Below are 22,986 nucleotides of genomic sequence, written 5' to 3'. Positions count from 1 at the left end.
TCAAAAGTGGTTATGCAGGATTGGTTGTGCCTCACCCAAGTTGGGTAGAGTGCTCAACCGTGTGATGTGATTGGATTATGGTTTATGGTTTTGGGATTGGATCATGAAGTGATCTAGATGGTTTATGGTAGACGTGTAAGGGTAGAGACCCTGTACAATCTAACTGCTTGGAAAAGATTGTTTGTACATATGAAAAGTGCTATTGTGATTGGACTCACGTGTTATGTTTCTCATGGCAGCGTAGCTATAAGACTAGGATCACCTACATCGCTTAGTCTTAGACTAAAGGATTGTTGATCTGGGGCTTTGCTGCATCGGGGGTGTTGCCTAGGTCTTCTTCTTTTTGTTAGGCTCATCTATGCGGGTTAGTGCGTCGAGGGTTGAATGACCTACACGATTAATGCGACAGGGATTTTGCCTTGACTTTGCTTGAACACCCTGTGTTGGGCATCGAAGAGGTGTGGCGTTTAAACTGGTATGGTTGGTGTTGATACCTTACCACCTACTGGTACTTGGGATCCTTTCAGAGCTCGGGTTCATGGAGGGAGGCGAAGCGGCCTCATCTTCTGTCTAGCTCAGGTAGGTTGGAGGTGTTCTCGCTTGCTCCGGACGAAGTGAAATTCTCTTTGTCCATAGTAGAGAGGATGTGGATGGATGGACCAGTCGATCCCTACACAAGGTCTGGTGCTCTGCTAGTTATTTTTTCATAAACTTTTTGATGTTATGGTATACTCAGATTTTGTCATTGCATTAATACATGGTTGCCTGTTTCATTTAGACGGGGCATTTAAAGATTCTATGTTGTCATTTTCTTATGTCTCTGTGCACTCTATTTCACCCTCCACTATATTCTCTCTCTCTCTCTCTCTCTCTCTCTCTCTCTCTACCCGCAATACGGTGTACACATATATTCACCCTCCACAATGTTATATTTTTCTTCAATACACTTTCATTCATAACACTTATTCAGGGGTAGCACTAGTCGCTAGGTGCCTCTGGATGCAGTCCGGCTCATGGCCTAAACTCCATGCTTGGTCGGGTACTGAGAGCTCCTCCCCTATGCAAATGCTTCCGCAACTCTGATGTATATTGAAAATTGTATAAAGGTGTAAATTGTATATTTTGTGCATAGACCCCCGGAGAGGGGTATCTCTCAGAAGGCTCGAAATTGGGACATTCTTGCACCTCCTTAGGAGAATATGGAAACTCAACCAACAATACATGTATGAATTTTTTAATTTAAAACTAATTAGTCGTCTTGAACCGTTAACCAACTCCCTCTCAATCAATAATGGAGCCCATTAATAAATATTAGCTTGGGAACACAATGCGAACACTGTAGAATCAACACAATGCTCTCTCTCTCTCTCTCTCTCTCTCTCTCTCTCTCTCTCTCTCTTCCCTGCACCCCCAGAAATAAATAAACAAATAAATAATTCTAACCACCTCATGCCGACTCCTAGTTATCCTTCCAAAATATATATTTATTCCTTTGGATCTTAGTTGCGGCTTAGGTTAAAACTTCAAATGTGATCATGAAGGCTGTTGTCAGACAAGTCTGCACAGACTAATATGCACATGAGTTGTGGAGGGTGCTCATTGACTGGCTGTGTTGTTCATCGATGGGCGAATCAAACCAGCTTGGACCCCTTGCTCATCTCTACATTGCATTGGATACACAAAAAAGCTTTGGTGGGAGCATCATTTGTTCCCCTCGCATTAACGATGTCACGCTCCACCTTCTCAATTTTGCTAGATGGCATACCCCATTTTGTTGTCGCTACATAATTAAATTTAATTAGCTTGTCTACCCAAGTGTGACACATTAAGCACCCAACCAACCCTTTTTGGGCTTACTGTCCGTGCGTCCGTGTCTAACATGGGCCTAAGACAATGGCTAGACCAATGGTCATATGTATATGAGGCTTGAGCCAAATACCTTCTTTGAGCTGGATCTCACATAACTCAGTGACTTTTGTGACTGTTCTTTTATAGAATAGAAGACACCCTTCCCTTCGAGTATTTTAGTGGTATGAGGGGACAACATCCATTAAAATAGAAGGGTAACTACGAGTTCCCCTCGCACTAAAAAAACTAGCGGGTTTATTGGTGTCACACACACAAGTGGATTTGTATTAGTGAGATTAAATTTATCAATCCTTTGAATGTCGGCTCTTTTTGACCTTTGATGCTACACAATTAGACACACAAAGCCTAACAAATAAGGTGGTTTAATCGTGAACGATGACTCCTTAATCTCCTTAATCCTCACTTTTTTGAGTATTTGCAGCACTCCTACTCTTAAGTGAATTGATGAGTGCAAGTTGCACTTTTTCCTCGTTTCGAGAAATTTATCATACCACTAAACTCACTAATACAGAGTGAGGCCTAGCTCTAATGCACATTTACTTTTTTGTATTGGTAGTATTTTTAAGATACCAACCAATTGTCAAGGTCCACGATCAAGGGACAATGGATTTGAGCTGTTCATCCATTGTCCACTTCCACTGCATCAACTCGGATCACTGCTAGTCAATAGGTAAAAACTCCGTAGACGTACAACAAACGTATAATTCTTCCATGCGACACATCAACATGTGGGAGCAATGATGGTGATAATAGAGCCCCTGTTTGGGTGACAAATTAGCATCCATAATAGAATAATTTCCTTCCTCTCTTTCTGCGAGGTAGCAACCTGACAAGTTAGCAAACGGAATGATATTCTACCCCCTCCCGTGGACTATTGACATCCAATAAAAGACCTCTGGTGTCCTTTCCTCTCCCACTGTAACTCCCGAACTCATCATGTGATTGCAATTATTATGGGGAAAAGGACTCTAGTGAACCTACTAGTGTCCTTTCCCTACAAATGAGCGTCCAGAATAGAATAATTTCCTTCCTCTCTCTCTGCGAGAGTGGCAACCTGACAAGTTAACAGACGGAATCATATTCTACCCCCCTCCCGTGGACTCTTTACATCTGATAAAAGACCTCTAGTGTCCTTTCCTCTCCCACTATAACTCCGGACCTCTATCGTTCGTCATGTGATTTGGGGGGGAGGGGAGGACTCTATTGAACCTACTATACTAGTGTCCTTTCCCTACACCATAATTCCGTCCTTGAAAGTAGAGTCTTACCTGGGACTCGGCTTCGACAGAGCTTATGGAGATTTGGTGATGGATACGGCAATTCGCGACTAGGTGCTTGTGCCTCTCTCTCTCTTGTCATGGTGTTAAAGACCTCTAGTGTCCTTTCCTCTCCCACTATAACTCCGGACCTCTATCGTTCGTCATGTGATTTTGGGGGGGGGGGGGTGGGGCGGCGCGGGGGGGACTCTATTGAACCTACTATACTATACTAGTGTCCTTTCCCTACACCATAATTCAGTCCTTGAAAGTAGAGTCTTACCTGGGACTCGGCTTCTACAGAGCTTATAGAGATGGCTAACGATTTGGTGCTGGATACGGCAATTCGCGACTGGGTGCTTGTGCCTCTCTCTCTTGTCATGGTGTTAATTGGTGTCCTTCGTCACTTCGTTTCCAAGCTCTTGCGCTCGACCAACACGCCCGATCTTAAAGCCGTCAAGGAAGGGTTAGTCTCTTTGATATATATGTGTGTGTGTGTGGGGCCATTGTTTTCTTTTTGAGCTCGTTTTTAATCCGAATGCTTTTATGCAGACAGCTTGTTGTCCGAGCCAGGTATCTCAGAGCTGCTGGAAACTTCATCCCAGCCAAGGCATTCAAGTCCCGCCGAAGCTACTACAACAATGAGGTTATTGCAGTTGCCTTTGATGAAAAATATTTGCTGCACATGCCAGAATGCTTTAGTGCCCATTCCAGGTTCGAAAGCAGATGCTACATTAAGCTTGCTTTGTCTTCGATAGCTTGATTGAGAAGGAGAGGTACTTCAGTGCATGAGAAGCTTTGCCTCTTATGGGGATTGTGCATCAGGATCTTTGGTTAGTGGTAGGCTATTGACAGCCATTGTAGGCTATCAGCGTATTTTCATGGATTACAGTTTTGCTGCCTTTCCTTCCTGACCCCTTATTACCTACTAAGCTTGTCTCTAGACTTGTCCTTCCTTCCTCCTCCCATTCTTGCTTCATAGCCTAGGTTCACTTCCCACTTTTTTATGCCCTTTCTACTCGGCAGTTACTTTTTGGGCTCTCCAGAGTGAGTGAGAGAGTGGGAAGGGGGTGAGGGAGGTACTTGCAGACTTTGTAAATGAGAAAGGTAGGGAAAACAATTGGCTTTTCAAGAATGTGAGGCCTTGGTTTATGTGAAAGATCTTGAATGCGCTTGGAATCAGAGTGAGAAGGGGGGGAGGGAGGTACTTGCAGACTTTGTAAATGAGAAAGGGAGGGGAAACAATTGGTTTACAAGAATGTGAGGCTTTGGTTTTATGTGGGAGACCTTGAATGCGCTTGAGATTAGAGTGGGAAGGGGGGGAGGGAGGTACTTGCATTTTTGGAACCCTCTTGCATAAATGGTTTGCACATGCGTTTTGATAGATGTTAATACATTTCCATGGGCATTTGGCATGCGGTGCATGTAGGTCTAGGCTAGAGGAATGTGTTGCTCTAGTTCTTTCGTCAAACGGTCCATAAGTTAGTGAGTTATGGCCATTCTATTGCCTGAAACTTACATGCGCGCATCCACAAATTAGTGAGTTATGGCAATTCTATTGCTTGAAACTTACGTGTAGGCACATTTGCACATTTTCCCGACCTTGGCACATTTTTTCGACTTGTCACCCAAAAAATCGCTATAAAAAAAGTAGCAAGGTCAACGTTTTTCATAAGCTTTGGAGTGCCAGTTATAGACCAGCCTAGCGTTTCTGTCTCCTATAGTCCTGCAACCATAAGTCGGATCAGCCAGGATTTTTGTGTTTTCGCTCTGTTTCCTTACCGGAAAAGCCTCGCATCCGCTAACGCTAGATCCCTGTTGCAACCTAGACTTTTCGGCAGCCCATTGAGCCTCTTCTCGGCCATTCCCTCACCGCACCGAGTGCTCCCATTGCTGTCCATCATCTGCTCGATCATCAACTGCGTTTTCAACGCTGCTAAGCTCTGCTGCGTTTTTGCAGCCAGCCATCAGCCCTTCATTCCTCTCTCATCGGGAGTGCAGTTCAACCCTAGATCTACCCCTTGGTGGTTATCTGCAACCCCACATGAGACGGATCCAAAGATGTATCAAATCAACCCCAGAGGTGCTTCATATTGAAGAGTTACCGTGGTGACATTCTCCATTCGAATCAGTAGAGTCTGCATTTGAGGTATTGCATGTGTGTGCATTCCATTTACGCAATCAAAAGCAAGTACCACATCGGCAACGGTGTGGGGACCCTTGAGAGGGTTGGTTGGGAACCCATTAGGTGTCGTTCTCTCTCTCTCTATACATCTCTACCTCATTCTCTCTCTAAAAGGAACCATCATTCGTGCTACGTAGCACCTGCGAAACGCGTTTCGGTCGGGGTGAAACGTAAAACGCCTGAAACGCCTGAAATGTTTCAACATGCAGGTGAAACGCCTCTGCTGAAACGCTTGAAATTTTTGGGGGTTTTTAACATGTGCACACCTATTATGTATATATATATATATATATATGTATATATATATATATATATATATATATATATATATATATATATATATATATATATATATATATATATATATATATATATATATAAAATACTATATACACCCAAAATTGGTGTTTCAGTCATACGTTTCACCGAGGCTTCTCTCTTGGGTGAAACGTTTCGAGTGAAACACCCTCGTTTCGGGGTGAAATGTTTCGCGGTTACGCTGCGTAGCACACATTCAAGCAAAGAAGGAAGTAAAGTTGTGGACGTGTAAAGTCTAGATCTTGTTAACCTTTTCAAGTCCGTTGCACTTTGACGGAACGGTAAACTCGAATTATGCTTAAATTAGGGTGGATTCAACCTATATGTTAGTAGAGAGCCACACACACTCATTACTCCAAGTAGAATCCTATTTAGGGATGCTTTGCAATGATGCTTAAGTCTTAAGGTGCGGTCATGACTCATGACATGAATCCACCATTCACATGACACAGAAGCATCTTGATTCTTCATAGAAAGGACATTAACTTAACTTAAAATTAAAAGAGTCCAGACTCCACACAAAAGCTTGGAGCAAAACAATGATACTAGATAGATCATGACGATGGCTTACAAGGCCAGCCAAGGCGCTACAAAAAGATATAAGGAGCAATCAGTCATGACTCATGAGTCATGCTTGAGAAGAGCCTCCTGCCTCCCAATCTGTAGTGGTGTCCTTGATCTCATGAATATCATCCCAATCCTCCTGCATAGGCTCATCCTCATGTGTAGATGCTGCCGCCTCTCCAAGCACCTCTGTCTCTGCCTCCATCTCCCACTGTAGGAAAGGGTCTGTCACTTTAGATGCTGACTTGCAAAGCATTCGTAAGTTTGCACTGACAAAAACAAGGTCATTTGCTTTCTCCACTCCAAGTCGGTTCCTCTTTCTAGATGCAATGTGGCTGTAAACACTCCACAATTGCTCCAAGCAAGAGGAGCTAACCGCTTGGCTGAGAATGCGGATAGCAAGTCGCTGAAGATCGGGACCATGTGAACCATTTTCTTGCCACCACAAGACCGAGGAAATCTTGGTGCGATCAATTTGGGCATCGGCAGTCCCAAATGATCCTCGCATATCCCTGTAAAATGCAAGCTGATCCTTGATTTTGCGCTGCATGTCTCTATCAGGGTGAAGCCTCTTCAAAATAGTGTTCCAATGTGTATTTACCTCTGAATCATGCTCCTGTCTTGCACCTTGGAACTCTGGATCCAACACAAAAGCTGCATCATGAAGAGGTGAACTATAGGAGTTCCACCTGCTGCTGCATAGGTCTTTGATTTCTTCAAGCCTATCTGGGTCCTTCTCAAGATCTCCAAGCGCCTCCACCATGCGATCCATTGCTTCATAAACCTTGCCAACACAAGGTTGTATACCATCTATCACTCTAAGCAAGTGAATCACTGGTTTTACCATTTTGTCAAGAGTCTTGAGAGACTCCCAGAACTCTGGATCCTCTACCTTCTCTGTACAAATGATCCCTGTTGCTGTACGTGCATGGGAAGTCTCAGCAAACTCTGTACTGATGAAGAGCTGCCGCACTGCACTCTGACACTCCACAAATCGGCCTACCATAAGAAAGTTGTAGGCAAAGCGGGTCTCACAATAATTGAGAAGAACTTTCCCCCCCGACCGGTTCAAGAACTCTGCTCGAAGGACGTTGTGGTTGTTGACAAAAGAAACCACTTTGGCTGTAGAGGCAAAGAGAGGCTCTATCCAAGGTAGTTTGCCGAAATCCTTCAGGAGGCTGTTAAGGCAATGCGCCATACAAAAGGACACCGTGATGTGGGGGTATGTGCCTTCTAAAATAGCCCTGGCTGCCTTGTTCGATGCCTCCCTATCAGTGACTAGCCCTATCACAAGTTCGGACCCAATGGTCTCTATGGCGGAGGCCCACTCTCCTGCAAGGACATCGGCTGATTTTCCTGTTTCTGTAGCATCATGGGAGTGGGCAAAATACATTTCCCCTTTGGAATAGGCAACAATGCCATGAATGGATCTCCTCCTGGTGTCGCTCCATCCATCCGCAATGAGGGTCACTCCATACTTGGTCCATTGCCTCTTCATGTTAAGGGTTGCCGTCTCCACAACGGCCTTCTCTCTATCGAGTAGAGTAGTGCGGAGGGCCTCGGAAGAGGGTGGCACATATCGTGCCCCATACTCTCCTATCCTTGTGCACATAGTCTTGAAGTACTCCGACCTACACATAAGAGGTAACACATAGGTATTAGGATTCAAAGTTAAATTAATAAACTGGTCAATATATCTAAATCCAAAAATGGAGGAATGTCTTACCGAGCCTTTATGAAGGGAATGTGGTCATGATAGAAGAAGCGTGCAACACTTGCATCCACATCCTCCTTCCTTTTCGGATCCCAAGTGGCATGTAGAGTGCGTTGGTGCGGCTTGGGAGTGGAGACCGGCGTAGTATTAGGGGTTGAGAATGGCGATCGAAATGATGTCGCCCCCGTCTCCGCCGTCGCCGCATTACTATTACCACCGATGGATGAAGAAGGTGTAGAAGAGGGAAAGAGCAAATCGTTGGGGTCGATTGCGGGGCGCTTCGGCTTGGCCGCATCCTTCTCTTCCTTGTTGGCTTTGATGGCGGCATCCTTGGCTTGAAAGACCTTCAACAAATGCTCGTTGACCTCCTTGCATATTGCCACTTGTTGTCCCTCTAGCTTAAGGAGGTGAGCGCGGACTTTGGTTGTGCCGGATTGCCTCTCGAAGCCGCATAGTTTGCACTTCCATGCACGGGCACCACCGGACTTTCCCAACACTCGGGAATGCACTTCGTCCCACCATGATACTTCCTCCTCCTTCTTCTTCGCACCCAAGGGCACACGTTCACTTGATGCGGAAGCTTGCGCCATGTGAGACTCGAGAGAGGGAGGGAGCTTGAGAGAGAGAGGGAGAGGGACTCCGGAGAGATAGGGAGAGGGAGAGGGAGAGATGGAGTGATAGGGAGAGAGAGATGAGGGAGATATGTATTATGGAGAGATGGCGAGCCGTGAGAGAGAGAGGAAAAGGGAGAGATGGAGAGAGGGAGAGTGAGCTTTCACTTGAGCCTTGAGGCTTAAAGCCTTGAGGCCCAAGGGAGAAGGAGAGAGAGCTTGAAGCCTTGAAGGTTGAGCCTTGAGGCTTGAGGAACTTGGAAGAGGCTAGAGCCGACGTAGAGAGCTTGAGCCTTGAGGGAAGGATGAGGCTATGAGCTCTCAACCTTGCCCTTGAGGCATTATATAGGAGTTAGAGTCTACCCCTCCCTCAAACGTTCAAAAACAGTCCCTAAACGCCCCCTGTTTTTTTAAAAAAACGGTCATTTTTTTCAAAATTTGAAATCTGCCGTTCCTGTTCCGTTCCGCTCACGTGTTCCCGTTCCGGTTCGTCCGTTCCCTGCCCGTTCCGCCCAGCTGTTCCGGTTACACCCAGGAACGGAACGCCATTCCGTTGCCGTTTCCGTTTCGGGACCCAAGTTGGCCGGGAACGTGTTCCGGGAACGGGAGGGGTCCGTTCCGCCCGTTCCCTGTTACTCTGCTTTGTGGAAGATAGGGCAAGTGTAGGCCATTTCTTGTCGCACCATGAAATTGCTCTTGAACCAAATGAAAAGGTGTAACTTGTAGTTGTGTGACGGGTTTTAAGGTTAGGGTTTTTGCGTCGAGGTCATAGACGCATCGATCCAATGCGTTTGTTTGACCCGCCCTAGACTCACTCTCCCTGGGCCATCTCTCTAAGAAGGTGGTCCATGCCAATCTCTTGGTCAAAGCTAGAATCGTGTGTGCGATGATCAGTTCTCTCTGTATGGTATTTGCATCTGATAGTCATCTACATGGTGCTAGGACATATGAGTGAACTTCTGGTCTTGGACTAAGTTGACTGAGTTTTTGCAGGAACCGGCCGAGAGGCCTAAAACCTAGAAGAAGAAAAAGGAACAGAAGAATCTCCAACTTATGGAGTCTTGCCGAGTGGCCCAAAGGGTTAGGAATTAACCCTACCAACTTACTTACAATTGCCGAGGGGCCCAAATTAAAATAAAGCCCCCCCCCCCCCCCCCCCCCCCCCCCACACACACACACACACACACACACACACACGGGGACAAAACTACCCGTAGCTCCAAAAGATGACGTGGCAATTGCTGTAGAGAATTTCTGCGATTTGCGTTGCAATATGTACGGATTTTCGCGAATTTCGCTTGCAGATTTTGGAATTTTGGGCGCTAGCTTTTAGATGCATATGTTTTTGGGAATCAAGTGCTTTTAGGACTTAAGATTTTGTGCTTTGCTGTTGGGAATCCTTTGTAAATTTATAAGTGTCCTAGGGGCCACTCCTTGAGAGCACGTGGATGTAGAGTCTCGGAGAGAGTCGGATCCTTGGGAGTTGTACTTTGCAAACAATAATAATAAAGAAATACCGAAAGGGGCATGAGTTTTTGGGACCAGTATGGCTTGACTTGGAACTCTGCCGAGTCGTGTCGTCTACTCTCGCTTTCTTTCACAGTTATTTATGTGTTTTGAAGTGGTAAAGTGTTGCCAAGTGTGTGTAGATTGTAGCGATCTCTATGTTTTCGCTCGATCCCTCGCTGGAGGTGATTACAATGGTATTAGAGCACAGCTCCTGTGCAAATTGGAGCATGATTCTGTCGACATGGACGGAGCATTGGGAGATCACACTGTTGAAGGAGGAAATCCACCTGGCCCATTCACTTAGAGGCACCTTGATGAGACGCATGCCCAATATGTGGTACGGTAATTGGTATATTTAGCCGAACGACAAAAACAGAGAACAAGATGGACTTGGAAGCTTTGCACAACTATTTGAGCACCTTGAATCCACTTGCTAACCTTGTTATGCCACCCAAACCCTCTCAAATTTACTCTTCTCGAAATCACCCGATCACTTCTTCACGGTAGAGCTTTGGAGATGTCTTGAGTTTTTGGGAGGCATTTTCTGGTCCACTTGACCCTTCTCGAAATCACCCAATTACCTCTTCATGACAGAGCTTTGGAGATGTCTCTCAGTTTCTGGGAGGCATTTTCAAGAATATGGCTTTAAGAGAATGATCGCATGTGGCTTCCGAAGTACCACTACCGTTGCACCTTGCATCTCCGCCCTATGTTCACCACCACCTACTGCACTCTCCTATTCATCAGATGGGCACTATCACCACTACTATTATTACTTGGCACCTCCGGTGGCAGATTCAGGCCCAAAACCCTTCAAGGATGTGTTAAAGTTTAGGCATCTCAAGTGAATTGCCCAATGTGATTCCATTATTTAGTTTGGCTTTTAGGTATTTATTTTACTTATTTGTCGAAGTCTTGGGTAGGGTAATTTACTGGGCTTGCTATATAAGCAACCCCTTGCCTCCATTGTATACACATTCAATTATTCATTGCCAAGGTTGATTGGTTCAAAAGACTCTCTCTCTCTCTCTCTCTCTCTCTCTCTCTCTCTCTCTCTCTCTCTCTCTCTCTCGTGCTCATTCCCCTTGGTCTCTACGCTTCCGCATCGTCGACTTTGACATGGTATCAGAGCTTTGTGCTCCTTGAAGGCCTTGGTGTGGAGAAATCGCCCGGAGAAGAGCAAAGAGGAGAAGAACTTCGTCGCAGGTGTCCAAGCCCTCTCACACGGTGTCGTGAGCGTTTAAAAACGCTAGGCAAACCTCGTGTTGTCTCTCCCATTGCAGGTTGTAAAGCGTTGCTGGAAGCGTTCTAAAGCGCTTGTTGCAAGTGCCCCAGCCATGGCGTCGAAGGCCTCCCGCTTGTGAAATCCTCCACGCGCTGAGCGTTTTGAGACGCTTTGTCTCTTGGCGGCTCCAGTAGTACCCTACCCAGCGACTGCGTTCTAAAACGCTGCCCCCAGCGCTGTCGGAAATACCTTCTCCCCTTGCGTTTTGAGACGCCCTAGGCAATTGGCGCTGTTGCTTGTCGTGACCGGCAAAGGCGAGGCTCCAAGCCCCCGACAACGTTTTGAAACGCTACGACCACGTCCCCCCCCTCTCCACGACGGCTCCATTATGAAAATGCTACAGCGTTTTAAAACGCTAGTGGCAGCCTTGCTTTGAGGAGTAGCTTTGGCTCGGGAGAGAGGGTGTGGAGCGACTTGGAAAGCGATTTCGACGAGAGCTTTGCGGAGCGGTTTTGGAGAAGGCAATAGAAGGAGAGGGTGCGGCGAGCATTGTACGTGGGAGCTGCTTCATGCCAATCTTGCGGCTCAGGAGAGGCGACCAGTTTGGAGCTTAAGGGCGAGTAATTGGATTGCAGAGGAGTGGATCGGCATCAGCTTGGAGTTCTTGCGGCTTGGAATTTGGAGCGGTGAGGAGATTTTTTGTGGCCTATTGGAGTGCGAGAAGATACGAAATACCAAGTTTTGCAACTTCAACGAGGCACCCCCTTGCTTGAGCGCCTGCGACGACATCGACCAAAGAGAACCAAAAGCTATGTATAATGGATCGTCAACCGTCCATTTAATGGCATGTACACCGGCACAGTTCTCAAGGAACCCGACAATTTGCTTAGCTCGAGTTTGTGAAGTCAAAAGCAAATGGCAGAGTTTGCTAGAGGACAATGGCAAAGGTCAGTTGGACACGGATGGCAGTACCAGTACTCAATTAGCTGCCTCGGTACCCGGGAGGTACGACCACAATCATGGTTGTGATTCGACGCTTTCTTTGGCTCGAGAGTTTGAAGCCAAAGGCAGAAGCAGGAACTCATAGATAGACAAGGACAAAGGCAAGCTGGACAGAGATTACGGTAATAAAGATTTGACAAAGGAGATCGGCATGGCACTCGTGGCGGTGGCCACAGTGGCCTCGACATCAGATTTCTAGTCAAATGACAGGTGTCACCACTAGCTTCAGCCAGAGAGAGGCTTGTGAGTGGCAGAGAGGGGCAAGCATTGCTCCCTATAATTAGTTTGGACCCTTGTGTCGGAGTTCAAGTTATTGGTGTTTGGACCCGAAGGTTGGAGTTCAATGCACATGCATGTGGCAAGCAACCAATCAGACGTCTAAAACACCATGGATGGGCACGCCAATTCATTGTTGTTGGTCAGATTATGGACAGGATGTGTTCCAACAGTTCATTATCTTGGAGTTTTATATTTTGGACGTGATGTGTTCACAATTCACGAATGGGGATTATTGGATGTAGTATGGTCTACAATTCAATGTTTCTACAAAGGCAACCGATGCTCAATGGCATTACTTTCAGGTACAAAGTTGGGGAGAGCAACACCGAGGTGTATCCAGTTGGTGGCCACTTTCTGGGGTGTCCATGGTAGCTTCTTCATTGACTTGGTCTCACTATTGATGTCCACTATGAGCTACAGAGAGGGTACAATGGAGGCAATTTACTTGGCTTGCTATATAAGCAACCCCTTGCCTCCATTGTATACGCATTCAGTTATTCATTGCCAAGGTTGATTGGGTCAGGAGACTCTCTCTCTCTCTCTCTCTCTCTCTCTCTCTCTCTCTCTCTCTCTCCCCTTGGTCTCTACGCTTCCGCATCATCGACTTAAACAAGATGGTGGTGCTACGTTTAAATTTTTCACCTTCTTGGCGTCCAAGATTCTCACAATGCTCTCAAGTTCTTTTAGTAACGAAAATTTTATAGAAGAATCCAAATTGCTATGAGTGACCTCTTTTCTCAAAGACAGTCTTTAACATGGTGGCCATATCTCGCGTGAACTCCTCTGATGAGTGCATAGGTGTGTCCATAGCAAACCACAAGTCACCACCCCCTCTAGAGTGTGCAACCGCCGAATGATGGCTGGAATGGATGGGTCTCCCAAGGATCGTACGCTTGTAGATGATCAAGCCGATGTTGAAGATACCGTGTAATGCAGTAGTCACTGAGAGACCGCACGTGTAAGGTGCAACAGAAGTGAAAGTTGAACTTTGCTCAAGTTGAGTTCTCCGAATTGTGCTCAAGGTTCCTTTTACTTACGAAAGGGAGAGCCTTCCGTTCCTTTAGTGAGAGAGTGCAATGGACACAAACAAAGTGGTGAACACTGTGAATGAAGGTGCTGAGATTGAGAGATAGAGAGAGAAGAATACGACACCAGAATGTTGTCAAAACCCTCCTACGAAGGCCCCACTCTCTATGGCGAGAGCGGTCTACTATTGATTGCACAAATCTCTACAATGCTTTGGACTTGCCGACGCTATCGACGACGATGAGAAGGATGACGACGAGACTGGCTGAAATCTGAAAACGCTAATGGCGAAATCTGCAAATCTATATTTGCTGAATTTTGACTATGTCGGTGACGACGATGCAACGACGACGCGTTGAAAACGCAAATGCTGAAATCTCCGTTTGCCGGGCTGAATCTGCAAACTACGTTGATCTGACTGTGTGGCGAGGATCTGCTGCGGGAAGGTGAGATTTGCGAGGTTCGAGACTTCTACTGCGGTGTCTGACTGTTGAAAACTGAAAACACTGAAGCCTCTTGTGGTCTTTTCGCGACGAATCTGCAAAATGCTAGGGGCTTATGCTGATGCAAAAACGCTAGGCTGATTCTGCTATCTAATGCCAAAACGCTAGGTGTTGTGCTGTTCTGCTACTGTTGGGAGGGTTGTAGGGGAAAAACGCTAGGCTTTGCAAGTTGCAAACGCTAGGTTTGCTGAGGGGGGGGGGGAGTCTTGCTGAGAAGGTGCCCGTTGAACCTTGGTTCCTGTTGCCTCTTCTGTCAGAAAGTGCTAGCGCTAGGTTTCCTTATATACATGCTTGCTCATTTTGCCCTACCCAGTTTCCCAACAAAAGTCACTTAACAATGATAAGTGAAAATTGGCTAAAATAGGGAAAATAGGTCCATGCACTGTAAAAATGCTCCTGATGGGTTCTGATGGTAATCTGATGGTCATGCTGTGTGCAACCAGAGGATATGCATCTACTCTAAGTGTCTGGACATGCACGGTCTGCGAGAATAGACTCACAAAAGTGCCAGAACACTTCTTAATCTAGGCTGATTGAACTGAACTGAACTCTTGCCATGAAGTAGCTTGTCGACGTACACAGAGGGTTTGATGTGCACGTGACATCCCCTCCTTTTCAAAGTGAGGTACTGGTACCGAATTGTATGGCGTCGAGGGAGATCGCCAACAGCGTCTGGAATACTGAGAAGGACTCTTCGCCGGCCCACTCTGATGCGTGGGTCATGCGATACTTAAGCTTCATAAAGGTCTGCAACGCTTGCTTCTCTGGGCCGCGCCGAAAGCGACACAAAGTCTTCTGTGGCTCCTTCGATGCTTCAACTTCGTCGATAGTCATGCGTCTACCTTCTTCAAGAATCTCAGAGGATGAAAATTCTTGAAACCACTTCCAACACAAAAACATGAATATACCCATTCCATGTAAAGTGACTGGAAAAATACTAATCCTTCGAAAAAACTGTGCATGCAATGCAGATGAACAAACTGACGTAGTGCCAAACCGTTCATCAAACACACGCAAACAATGGGGTCGAATCTCGACTTTTCGATCTAAATCAATCAATTGTGGCAATACACAATGGAAATGCCGATGCTTGATGCTCAATCTTTCTTGTGCTCTTTCTGATACTGTGTCATGCCAAAGAAGAGACATGGAATGTGAATTCTTTGAATGCAACCATTTCATCTTTTCATGAGTAATCCGCATACATCCGTGCTCATTCATGAGTGAATCGTGCTCATCGTACAATATGTCATGAATGTGAAAAGGGATCACATAAGGACAATGACTAAAATACAAGAAAGCATCACGAATGAAACACTAGAATAATGCGTGCTGACTAATCATTCGAACACAGAATACTTTCTGTGGGGGTTCTTTGGACCTCGACTCGAGAGCCAAGATCGGTTCTTCGTGATTGATTGAATCTTCTTGTGGGGGTTCTGTGGACCTCGACTCGAAAGCCAAGATCGGTACTTCGTGATGGATCGATTCTGCAATGAGGTTAGCTTCGCTAGAAAAAGCATCAACCAAACCATCATCCTTGTGAACAAATCACATCTTTTTCTTGCAAATCATCATGCTTGTGAGTAATCACATCGTGATCTTGCAAATCATCATGCTTATCATTATCATGCAAATCATGTGTGTCATGCTTTGGAAAAGAAGAGACTGAGAGAGTCTCCTCTTCCTGGTTCTTTGCAATCTTCGCCTGCCCATTAGAAATGAGAGATGAAGAATGAACAACTTGCTCTCCACGAATGATAAGGGGAGAGTCACTTTTGGCATTGAAAGTGAACGTATTTTCCGCCTAATCAATGAGAGGGTTATGCTCACAAAACCATCAAATGCCCAACATCATATCACATCCTAAAAGAGGAGAGACTACAAATTTTCTTCGGAAGGACACTTGTTGAATAGTGAACAAAACATCAAGGCACTCTTGCGTGATGAGAGAGTTTATACCGGGAGAGAAGCTTGACACGATGTCTTGCTAACCTCCAAGCGGGCTCTTTCGACAAGAGAGTCGCTAATCAAATCATGCATACTGCCTGGGTCAAACAATATGACAAAACGCTGACCCTTCACATGACCATAACACTTAATGAGAGACTTATCAATGGGAGGATCATGAGAAACTTGGGTCACACTCGTGTTCTCATTTATTGCATTGACAGAGGAAGTGGGTTCTGTGGGTTCTTTAGTTTCATTAGATTCAAGCTTAGGATATGTTCTTTTTATGTGACCCTTGATGTGACAATGAAAACAACGACCTTCCTTAGAATAAATGCTTTGTTCTTCCGACATGATGTATCCTCTTAAAATTCCTTGTTTTGCCTTTTCGTATGGAGTGAGCTTAGGTTTAGCAATTGTGTTAGCTTTACCCTTAGGTTCATTTGGAGAGTTCTTTATTGAGAGACTATTGGAAGATTGGTTAGAAGAGTTACCGTTCTGGGAGGTACTTTGAGACGACTTGTTCTCCTTAGGCTTGCCCTTGTTGTGCTTCATCTCTTGGGAGAGAGCAATAGCTTCCGCCTTGTTGAGATCCGCGGGGTCGAAGACTTCTACATCAAACTTGATATATTCGTCCAACCCAAAAAGGAAAGCCTCTTTGCGCTCATCATCCGTTTTGCGTAATTGGGTGCCGAGCTGCAAAACACGGATAGAAAAAGATATGACTGGCATACCATTCTGCTTGAGATTGCACCAATCATCTTTGAATCGTGCTAGGTACTGAGGAGGCGTAAACCGCGCCTTGAGCTTGTCTTGGAAGTCGGCCTAATTGAAGGAAAGGGGCACGTCTTCGTCGGCTTCTTTTAGGTGCGCGGCCAACTGTGCCTCTTGCCACACGTGGTACCAATTGATGACATCACCGGCAAGGTACATAGCTACCGTCAAAACCTTGCTATTCCCTGTCTTCTTAGTTCTCGCAAAATAAGCATTAATTGATGCAACCAAGAATGAATAACACTAGCATCCATCTTACCATCATACTTACTGAACGTGACCTTCTCTATGACAAGGTTGTTGGAGTCCGAATCTTGGCTTGCGCCACTTGATGAACTGCCAACATCTTTGGCCGGCTCGTGTTTCGAGGTGAGAACTTGTCGAACGAACTCTTGCATTGTAGTTCTTTGTGTGCCTCACGCTTTGCCTGTCTTTCTTCGGCTGCCAAGCGCGCTTGCTCGATGGTTGCCTGTCGTTCTGCTTTTCTTTCTTTCCGCTCTTCGGCCGCCAAGCGCGCTTCGCGATCCAAGGATTCGTGTCTTTTTTGGCGTTGACGCTCCTTGGCAATGCGATTCGCTTCTTGTTGTGCCATCATGTCCATCATCGACTTGACCAAAGCTTCCATAGGATTTGGTGCAAACCGTGGCGTAGATGGGGAAGAGGGAGGGTCAGAAAAACCTCCTGGCGGGGAAAATTCTTCTTCACCTTCTTCATGCTCATCACCTTCATGCAAAGTATCCATTCCGCTTCGGGTGATGACCATACACTGAGATCTTTGGTTCTTAAGTTCACGAGGAACTTGGGTTCGTGTGGGTCTTGGGTTCTTGGGTTCTTGCGGGTCTTGATGTTCTTCTTTAGCTTGCAATCTGTGTCAGAGAAGAATCTTCTCTTTACCCGAGCTCTTCTCTTTTACGTGGGCGCACCCCTTGCCGGCCTTGCGCTCACACCAAGGTTGCTTTTTCCCACCTCACGCTGATTGGCCGGCCGCGAAGTGCACGGTCCGCTCTCAATGAGTGAAAAGAGAAACAAGGGGAAGCTGGACAAGCCCTTCTTTCTTGGGTTTCCTGTCACTCTTCAAAAACACGAATAGGAATCGACACGCCCAAGGGCCTTGTGTTACGTGTGACCGCAACAAGCAAAAAAATTTTCAGTGGTTCTTGTGGTTCTTTCCTTGAGTGATACAGAACACTGCCAAAGCTCTGATACCAATGTAAGGTGCAGCGGAAGTGAAAGTTGAACTTTGCTCAAGTTGAGTGCTCCGAACTGTGCTCAAGGTTCCTTTTACTTACGGAAGGGAGAGCCTTTCGTTCCTTTAGTGAGAGAGTGCAATGGACACAAACACAGTGGTGAACACTGTGAATGAAGGTGCTGAGACTGAGAGATAGAGAGAGAAGAATATGACACTGGAATGTTGTCAAAACCCTCCTATGAAGGCCCCACTCTCTATGGCGAGAGCGGTCTACTATTGATTGCACAAATCTCTACAATGCTTTGGACTTGCCGACGATGTCGATGACGATGAGGACGATGAAGAGACGGGCTGAAATCTGAAAACGCTAATGGCTGAAATATGCAAATCTTTATCTGCTGAATTTTAACTCTATGTCGGTGATGACGACGATGCAATGACAACGCACTGAAAACGCAGATGCTGAAATTTGCGTTTTCCGGGCTGAATGTGCAAACTATGCTAGATCTGATCGTGCGTTTTCCGGGCTGAATGTGCAAACTATGCTAGATCTAACTCTATGTCGGTGATGACGACGATGCAACGACGCGCTGAAAACGCAGATGCTGAAATTTGCGTTTTCCGGGCTGAATGTGCAAACTATGCTAGATCTGATTGTGCGGTGAGGATTTGCTCTGCAGCAAGGTGAGATCTATGAGGTTCGGGACCTCTACTGCGGTGTTTGACTGTTGAAAATTGAAAATGCTGAAGCCTCTTGTGGTCTTGTCGCGACGAATCTGCAAAACGCTAGGGGCTCATGCTGATGCAAAAACGCTAGGCTGATTCAGCTATCTGTTGCCAAAACGCTAGGTGCTGTGCTGTTCTGCTACTGTCCGGGCTGATCTATTGTGCAAAAACGCCAGGGTTGCTGTAGGGGAAAAACTCTAGGCTTTGCAAGTTGCAAACGCTAGGTTTGCTGAGGGGGGGGGGGGAGTCTTGCTGAGAAGGTGCCCGTTGAACCTTGGTTCCTGTTGCCTCTTCTGTCAGAAAGTGCTAGCGCTAGGTTTCCTTATATACATGCTTGCTCATTTTGCCCTACCCAGTTTCCCAACAAAAGTCACTTAACAATGATAAAGTGAAAATTGGCTAAAATAGGGAAAATAGGTCCATGCACTGTAAAAATGCTCCTGATGGGTTCTGATGGTAATCTGATGGTCATGCTGTATGCAACCAGAGGATATGCATCTACTCTAAGTGTCTGGACATGCATGGTCTGCGAACAGACTCACAAAAGTGCCAGAACACTTCCTAGTCTAGGCTGATTGAATTGAAGTGAACCCTTGCCATGAAGTAGCTTGTCCATGTACACGTAGGGTTAGATGTGCACGTGACAGCACGGACCACCACTGGATGGTGTCCTGGCAAGAGGTAACTTCATCCTCTGTGAAAGACACAAGCCAAGAGGCTGCTGTTGTAACCGGCCTGTTCAATCCAAAAAGGGCGGTAGACTTTACTTTAAACCTTGATTTAGCTTTCACCCATTATTAGTCGTCTATTTTACCTGTACTTTCACGACACAACAAAGGGGAGAGGGATACAGGCTGCTAGATTGCACTTGTATGAGTAGACGGACACCAGATTGGCCCCTAACTTAGGCGCCCCTTTCGGTATTTCTTTATTGTTCAAAAGAGGGAATAAACGCTGTGGTTCCCTACAAGCTGCCCCGCACAAACTCGGCTGAATTTACACTGTTCCAGCCCAATTTCGGTAGCATAACTGTACTAGAACCCTTCACAGTCAGTATTCCCACGCATTGACCGACTTTCCCGACGCATACGGGCACTTTGCAAAACCTGACGAGAATCTGCAGCACGCTGAATTCTCTGTTTTCAGCCCTGAAAATGCGCCAGATCACCTGTACAGCGGTCCCCTTGTGTCCCCGAACCTCCTGGGGGTATTAGGGTCCGTTTAGGGCCAAAACCCTAAACCTGCAAAAATACACAGCAGGCTGTAATTTGCTGTTTCGGGCTCCGTTTCGCGTGCCAGTCGCATCCGTAGCAAGTCCTCGAGCTCCCGCACCTGTAGGGCTACTTGCCCTTTGAATCGGACGAGATTTCTGGCGTGAAACCTCTCCGAATTCACCTGTACCTGCGGGGGATTAGCCGCTAGCTAATCCAGTACTTGTGCAAGAGGCTCTTGCCTCGGCAATCGCGCATGAACCCACACAAATGTACATTGGTCAAATGAAGAGCCCACTAGAGGGGCATAACATACTGCCAAAGGGGAGAGAGAGGGCAGAGCGTAGCGTGCAGGGCATCACTCCTGGCACCGCACTGTGCATAAGAGGGAAAGCAAGCACTCCATAGCTCTTAACCTGTGACAAAAACTGAAAATGAGGCTCTCCCCTCTTCAAATTCAGCGCCACTTCTTGTTGCATGAGGCAAGTGCACCAGAATGTGCCACTTGGCACATTTACAAGCATTTTCCCGTTTCGGGGTTGCCGCCTAAAAATATCCCAACCGGTTGCCCAGTTGACTTCACGGCAGAGTAAGAAAATGTTCCCTTTGTCATTCCGGAGGTAATGACGTCAACACATTTTCAGGTCCCAAAATAGCAGTTCCCTAAATTTTAGGAGATGCTGCCATTGTATCTTTCTAGGTCATCCGACCCTCTTTGTACACTGCGGGCACATCCAGAACTGAAATGTAGCCTCTGTAGCAAAGGATTCCACTTTGGCTAGTCAATGACCCCACTTGGCTAACCATAGTCCTTGTCCAACCTTAGTGCTCTCTTGCCCTCAGGCCTGGACTCCCTCTGGACAGTTCCACACTAGCTATGCAATGCAGGGCAGTTAGATTTCCCGAGGGGTGTTTCCAAAAAGTGAAAGTAAATAGATAATAAGAAAGAAATCAACAAAAAGGATAGATAGTAGTCACACGCTGGGGACAGCTGTCCACCCAAAAACACAACTGCGAGGTGATGAAAACGCTGCTGTCCGTGAATTTCAGCGTGCTCGTACGCTCCCAACATGGTCCGGAGTAGTGCAGAGGGTCTGGGGATGGTGGGGAATCAATTTCACAGCCTCTTATAGGCTGAAAACAGAGAAAACAGCAGTAGTATATGACACCGGATGGCGAGCTGGGTCGAGTAGGCAAGATCCTGCTGCAAAAACGCTGCAGCTGTTGAAAAATGCCAGATTTGGCCAAAAACGCAAGTAGAGGGAGGGATGTTCCGGTGACGAAAATGCCTTCTATTCTACCTTCGTTTTCAGCATTGACCTGCGTTTTTTTGGTGGAGCTGTCCATGAAGAAACCAACAGCGTTTTCAGCAATTGCAAGGCAAGAACATCAGCGTTTTTGCACCACATGCACAGGAAGACCCTTGATTTTTTGCTGAAAGGAACAAGATCTGCGTTTTAGGGCTGAATTGCTAGCGTTTCTGGCAAGCAAGTCAGGGTTTTTGCAAGAGGGGGACAGCGCTATCCAAACTCCGAGAGATCTTGCCTTCCACACCGGCTTGGCATTTGTCACAAGACGGGCACCACGTGCCAATAGAAAAGAACAAACTGAACAGACTTTTAGCACTTCAATAATAACTGAACAGAGAGAGAGAGAGAGAGAGAGAGAGAGAGAGAGAGAGAGAGAGAGAGAGAGAGGACACGCGTCATGGAGTGGCGGAATTCCACTCCAAAGAGTATTGGCCCCACACCTTGGCTCCCCTTTCGGTATTTCTTTATATTGCATCAACACAGTACAAGCCGGTACTCCAGACTATGCACCTTCTCCAGGAAGCATGCCAGAGAATGAGCCCATGGCCTCATATTTAAAGGCCCTAGGCCCCAAAAGCAGTTTACATATTTAAACTCAAAAGCTTCTGGTCCAAAGGCAATTCTAGAAAGCTGCCAGCATAAGTCACGGAATTCCGTACAACTACCACATAAGCAGTCAGCGCAAAACGCGGAAATCCGTATAGTCTGCCTCTTCATCATGTCAGCGCAATTTTCGGGTTTTTTCGTACAGCTTTCACGTCATCAACTGCTACGTAAGTCTTTCAGTGTGTGTGTGTGGGTCGTGCTTTATTTTAATCCTTTGTCACTTGGGCCCCATAGGACGGGGTCCCATAAGTAGGTAGGACTTCTTCTTTTGTTGCTTGTTCTTCTTAAGGTTTAGGCCCCTCCGTCGTGATCTGAAGGTTGGCTCTGCTCTTTACTAACTTGACTTGTCAGCAGTTTGTGACAGCTTTGGTAGACTTACACCACTCTGCTGCTTCACATAGGTCTAGGGCATACTTGTATGGCGAGTATGTCTCCGGGCTGGCCACCCATAATCTAGGTTGTACTAGGTCCGGCCGTTCGAGTTTGGGGCCGGCTGCCCACCTTGTTCGAGGGCCCTCATATATTTCATTTTTCTGTTGGGGCGTGGTGATTTTTATTAGGCCTTGCCCTACCTCCCCTTGGGCACCTATATATGGGGCCAGGGGGGTATCCACTTCTATATCTCATCACACGGAGATCATCTGATGTATTGATTGGGTCTTCTACTCATGGTAGTCATGGGGCTAATCGCCCCCTCTTCACCATATCAGCGTTTTGGTGGTCTACTCTCTCTCTCTCTCTCTCTCTCTCTCTCTCTCTCTCTCTCTCTCTCTCTCTCTCTCTCTCTCTCTCGCGCCCGCGCACTCACAGGGTATCAGTCCCCAGCAAGTAAATACCATTGCGATTCAGCAAACCAAGGCTAGCGCTAGCATTTCTGCACAATTTTGTCGTGCAAAACACACAAGCGTTTTTGCATTGTTTAGTGTTTTCAGAAACCATCAGCGTTTTTACACCTCAGCCTTGCGTTTTTGCATCTATAGGCATTGATCTCATCCTCCCTCTCTTGGCGCCCCCTCCCTGCAGCAAAATGTAGCAGATTGGCATCAAATTAGCCCTATGTTTTTTTGGGACCAGATCTGTGTTTTTCAGCCCTTGCTGCGTTTTTTGTGGTTGCTGCATTTTTTTGCAAACCGCTGAGCCCTTGCACATACAGGAGCAG

At 46.4% G+C, this 22,986-nt stretch overlaps 1 protein-coding gene across 1 annotated transcript in view; it reads left to right on the top strand.

Annotated features, from left to right (window-relative positions):
- Nucleotides 1-3,360: 3,360 nt before the first annotated feature.
- The window catches only part of LOC147436386 (ER membrane protein complex subunit-like protein (Protein of unknown function DUF106, transmembrane)), a 77,878-nt gene continuing 58,252 nt past the window's right edge, over nt 3,361-22,986 (top strand). The window contains exons 1-2 of the mRNA XM_086489296.1: nt 3,361-3,591; nt 3,678-3,771. Coding sequence (XP_086345422.1) covers nt 3,440-3,591; nt 3,678-3,771 — 246 coding nt within the window. The 5' untranslated portion in view covers nt 3,361-3,439. The remainder of the gene's footprint in view (nt 3,592-3,677; nt 3,772-22,986) is intronic.

The sequence above is a fragment of the Adiantum capillus-veneris genome, chromosome 18 (genome assembly GCF_014529385.1).
Source record: "Adiantum capillus-veneris isolate H3 chromosome 18, ASM1452938v2, whole genome shotgun sequence".
NCBI classification, from domain to species: Eukaryota; Viridiplantae; Streptophyta; class Polypodiopsida; order Polypodiales; family Pteridaceae; genus Adiantum; species Adiantum capillus-veneris.
Note: the sequence above shows the minus strand (reverse complement) of the source record. Positions and strands in the feature narration are given on the sequence as shown.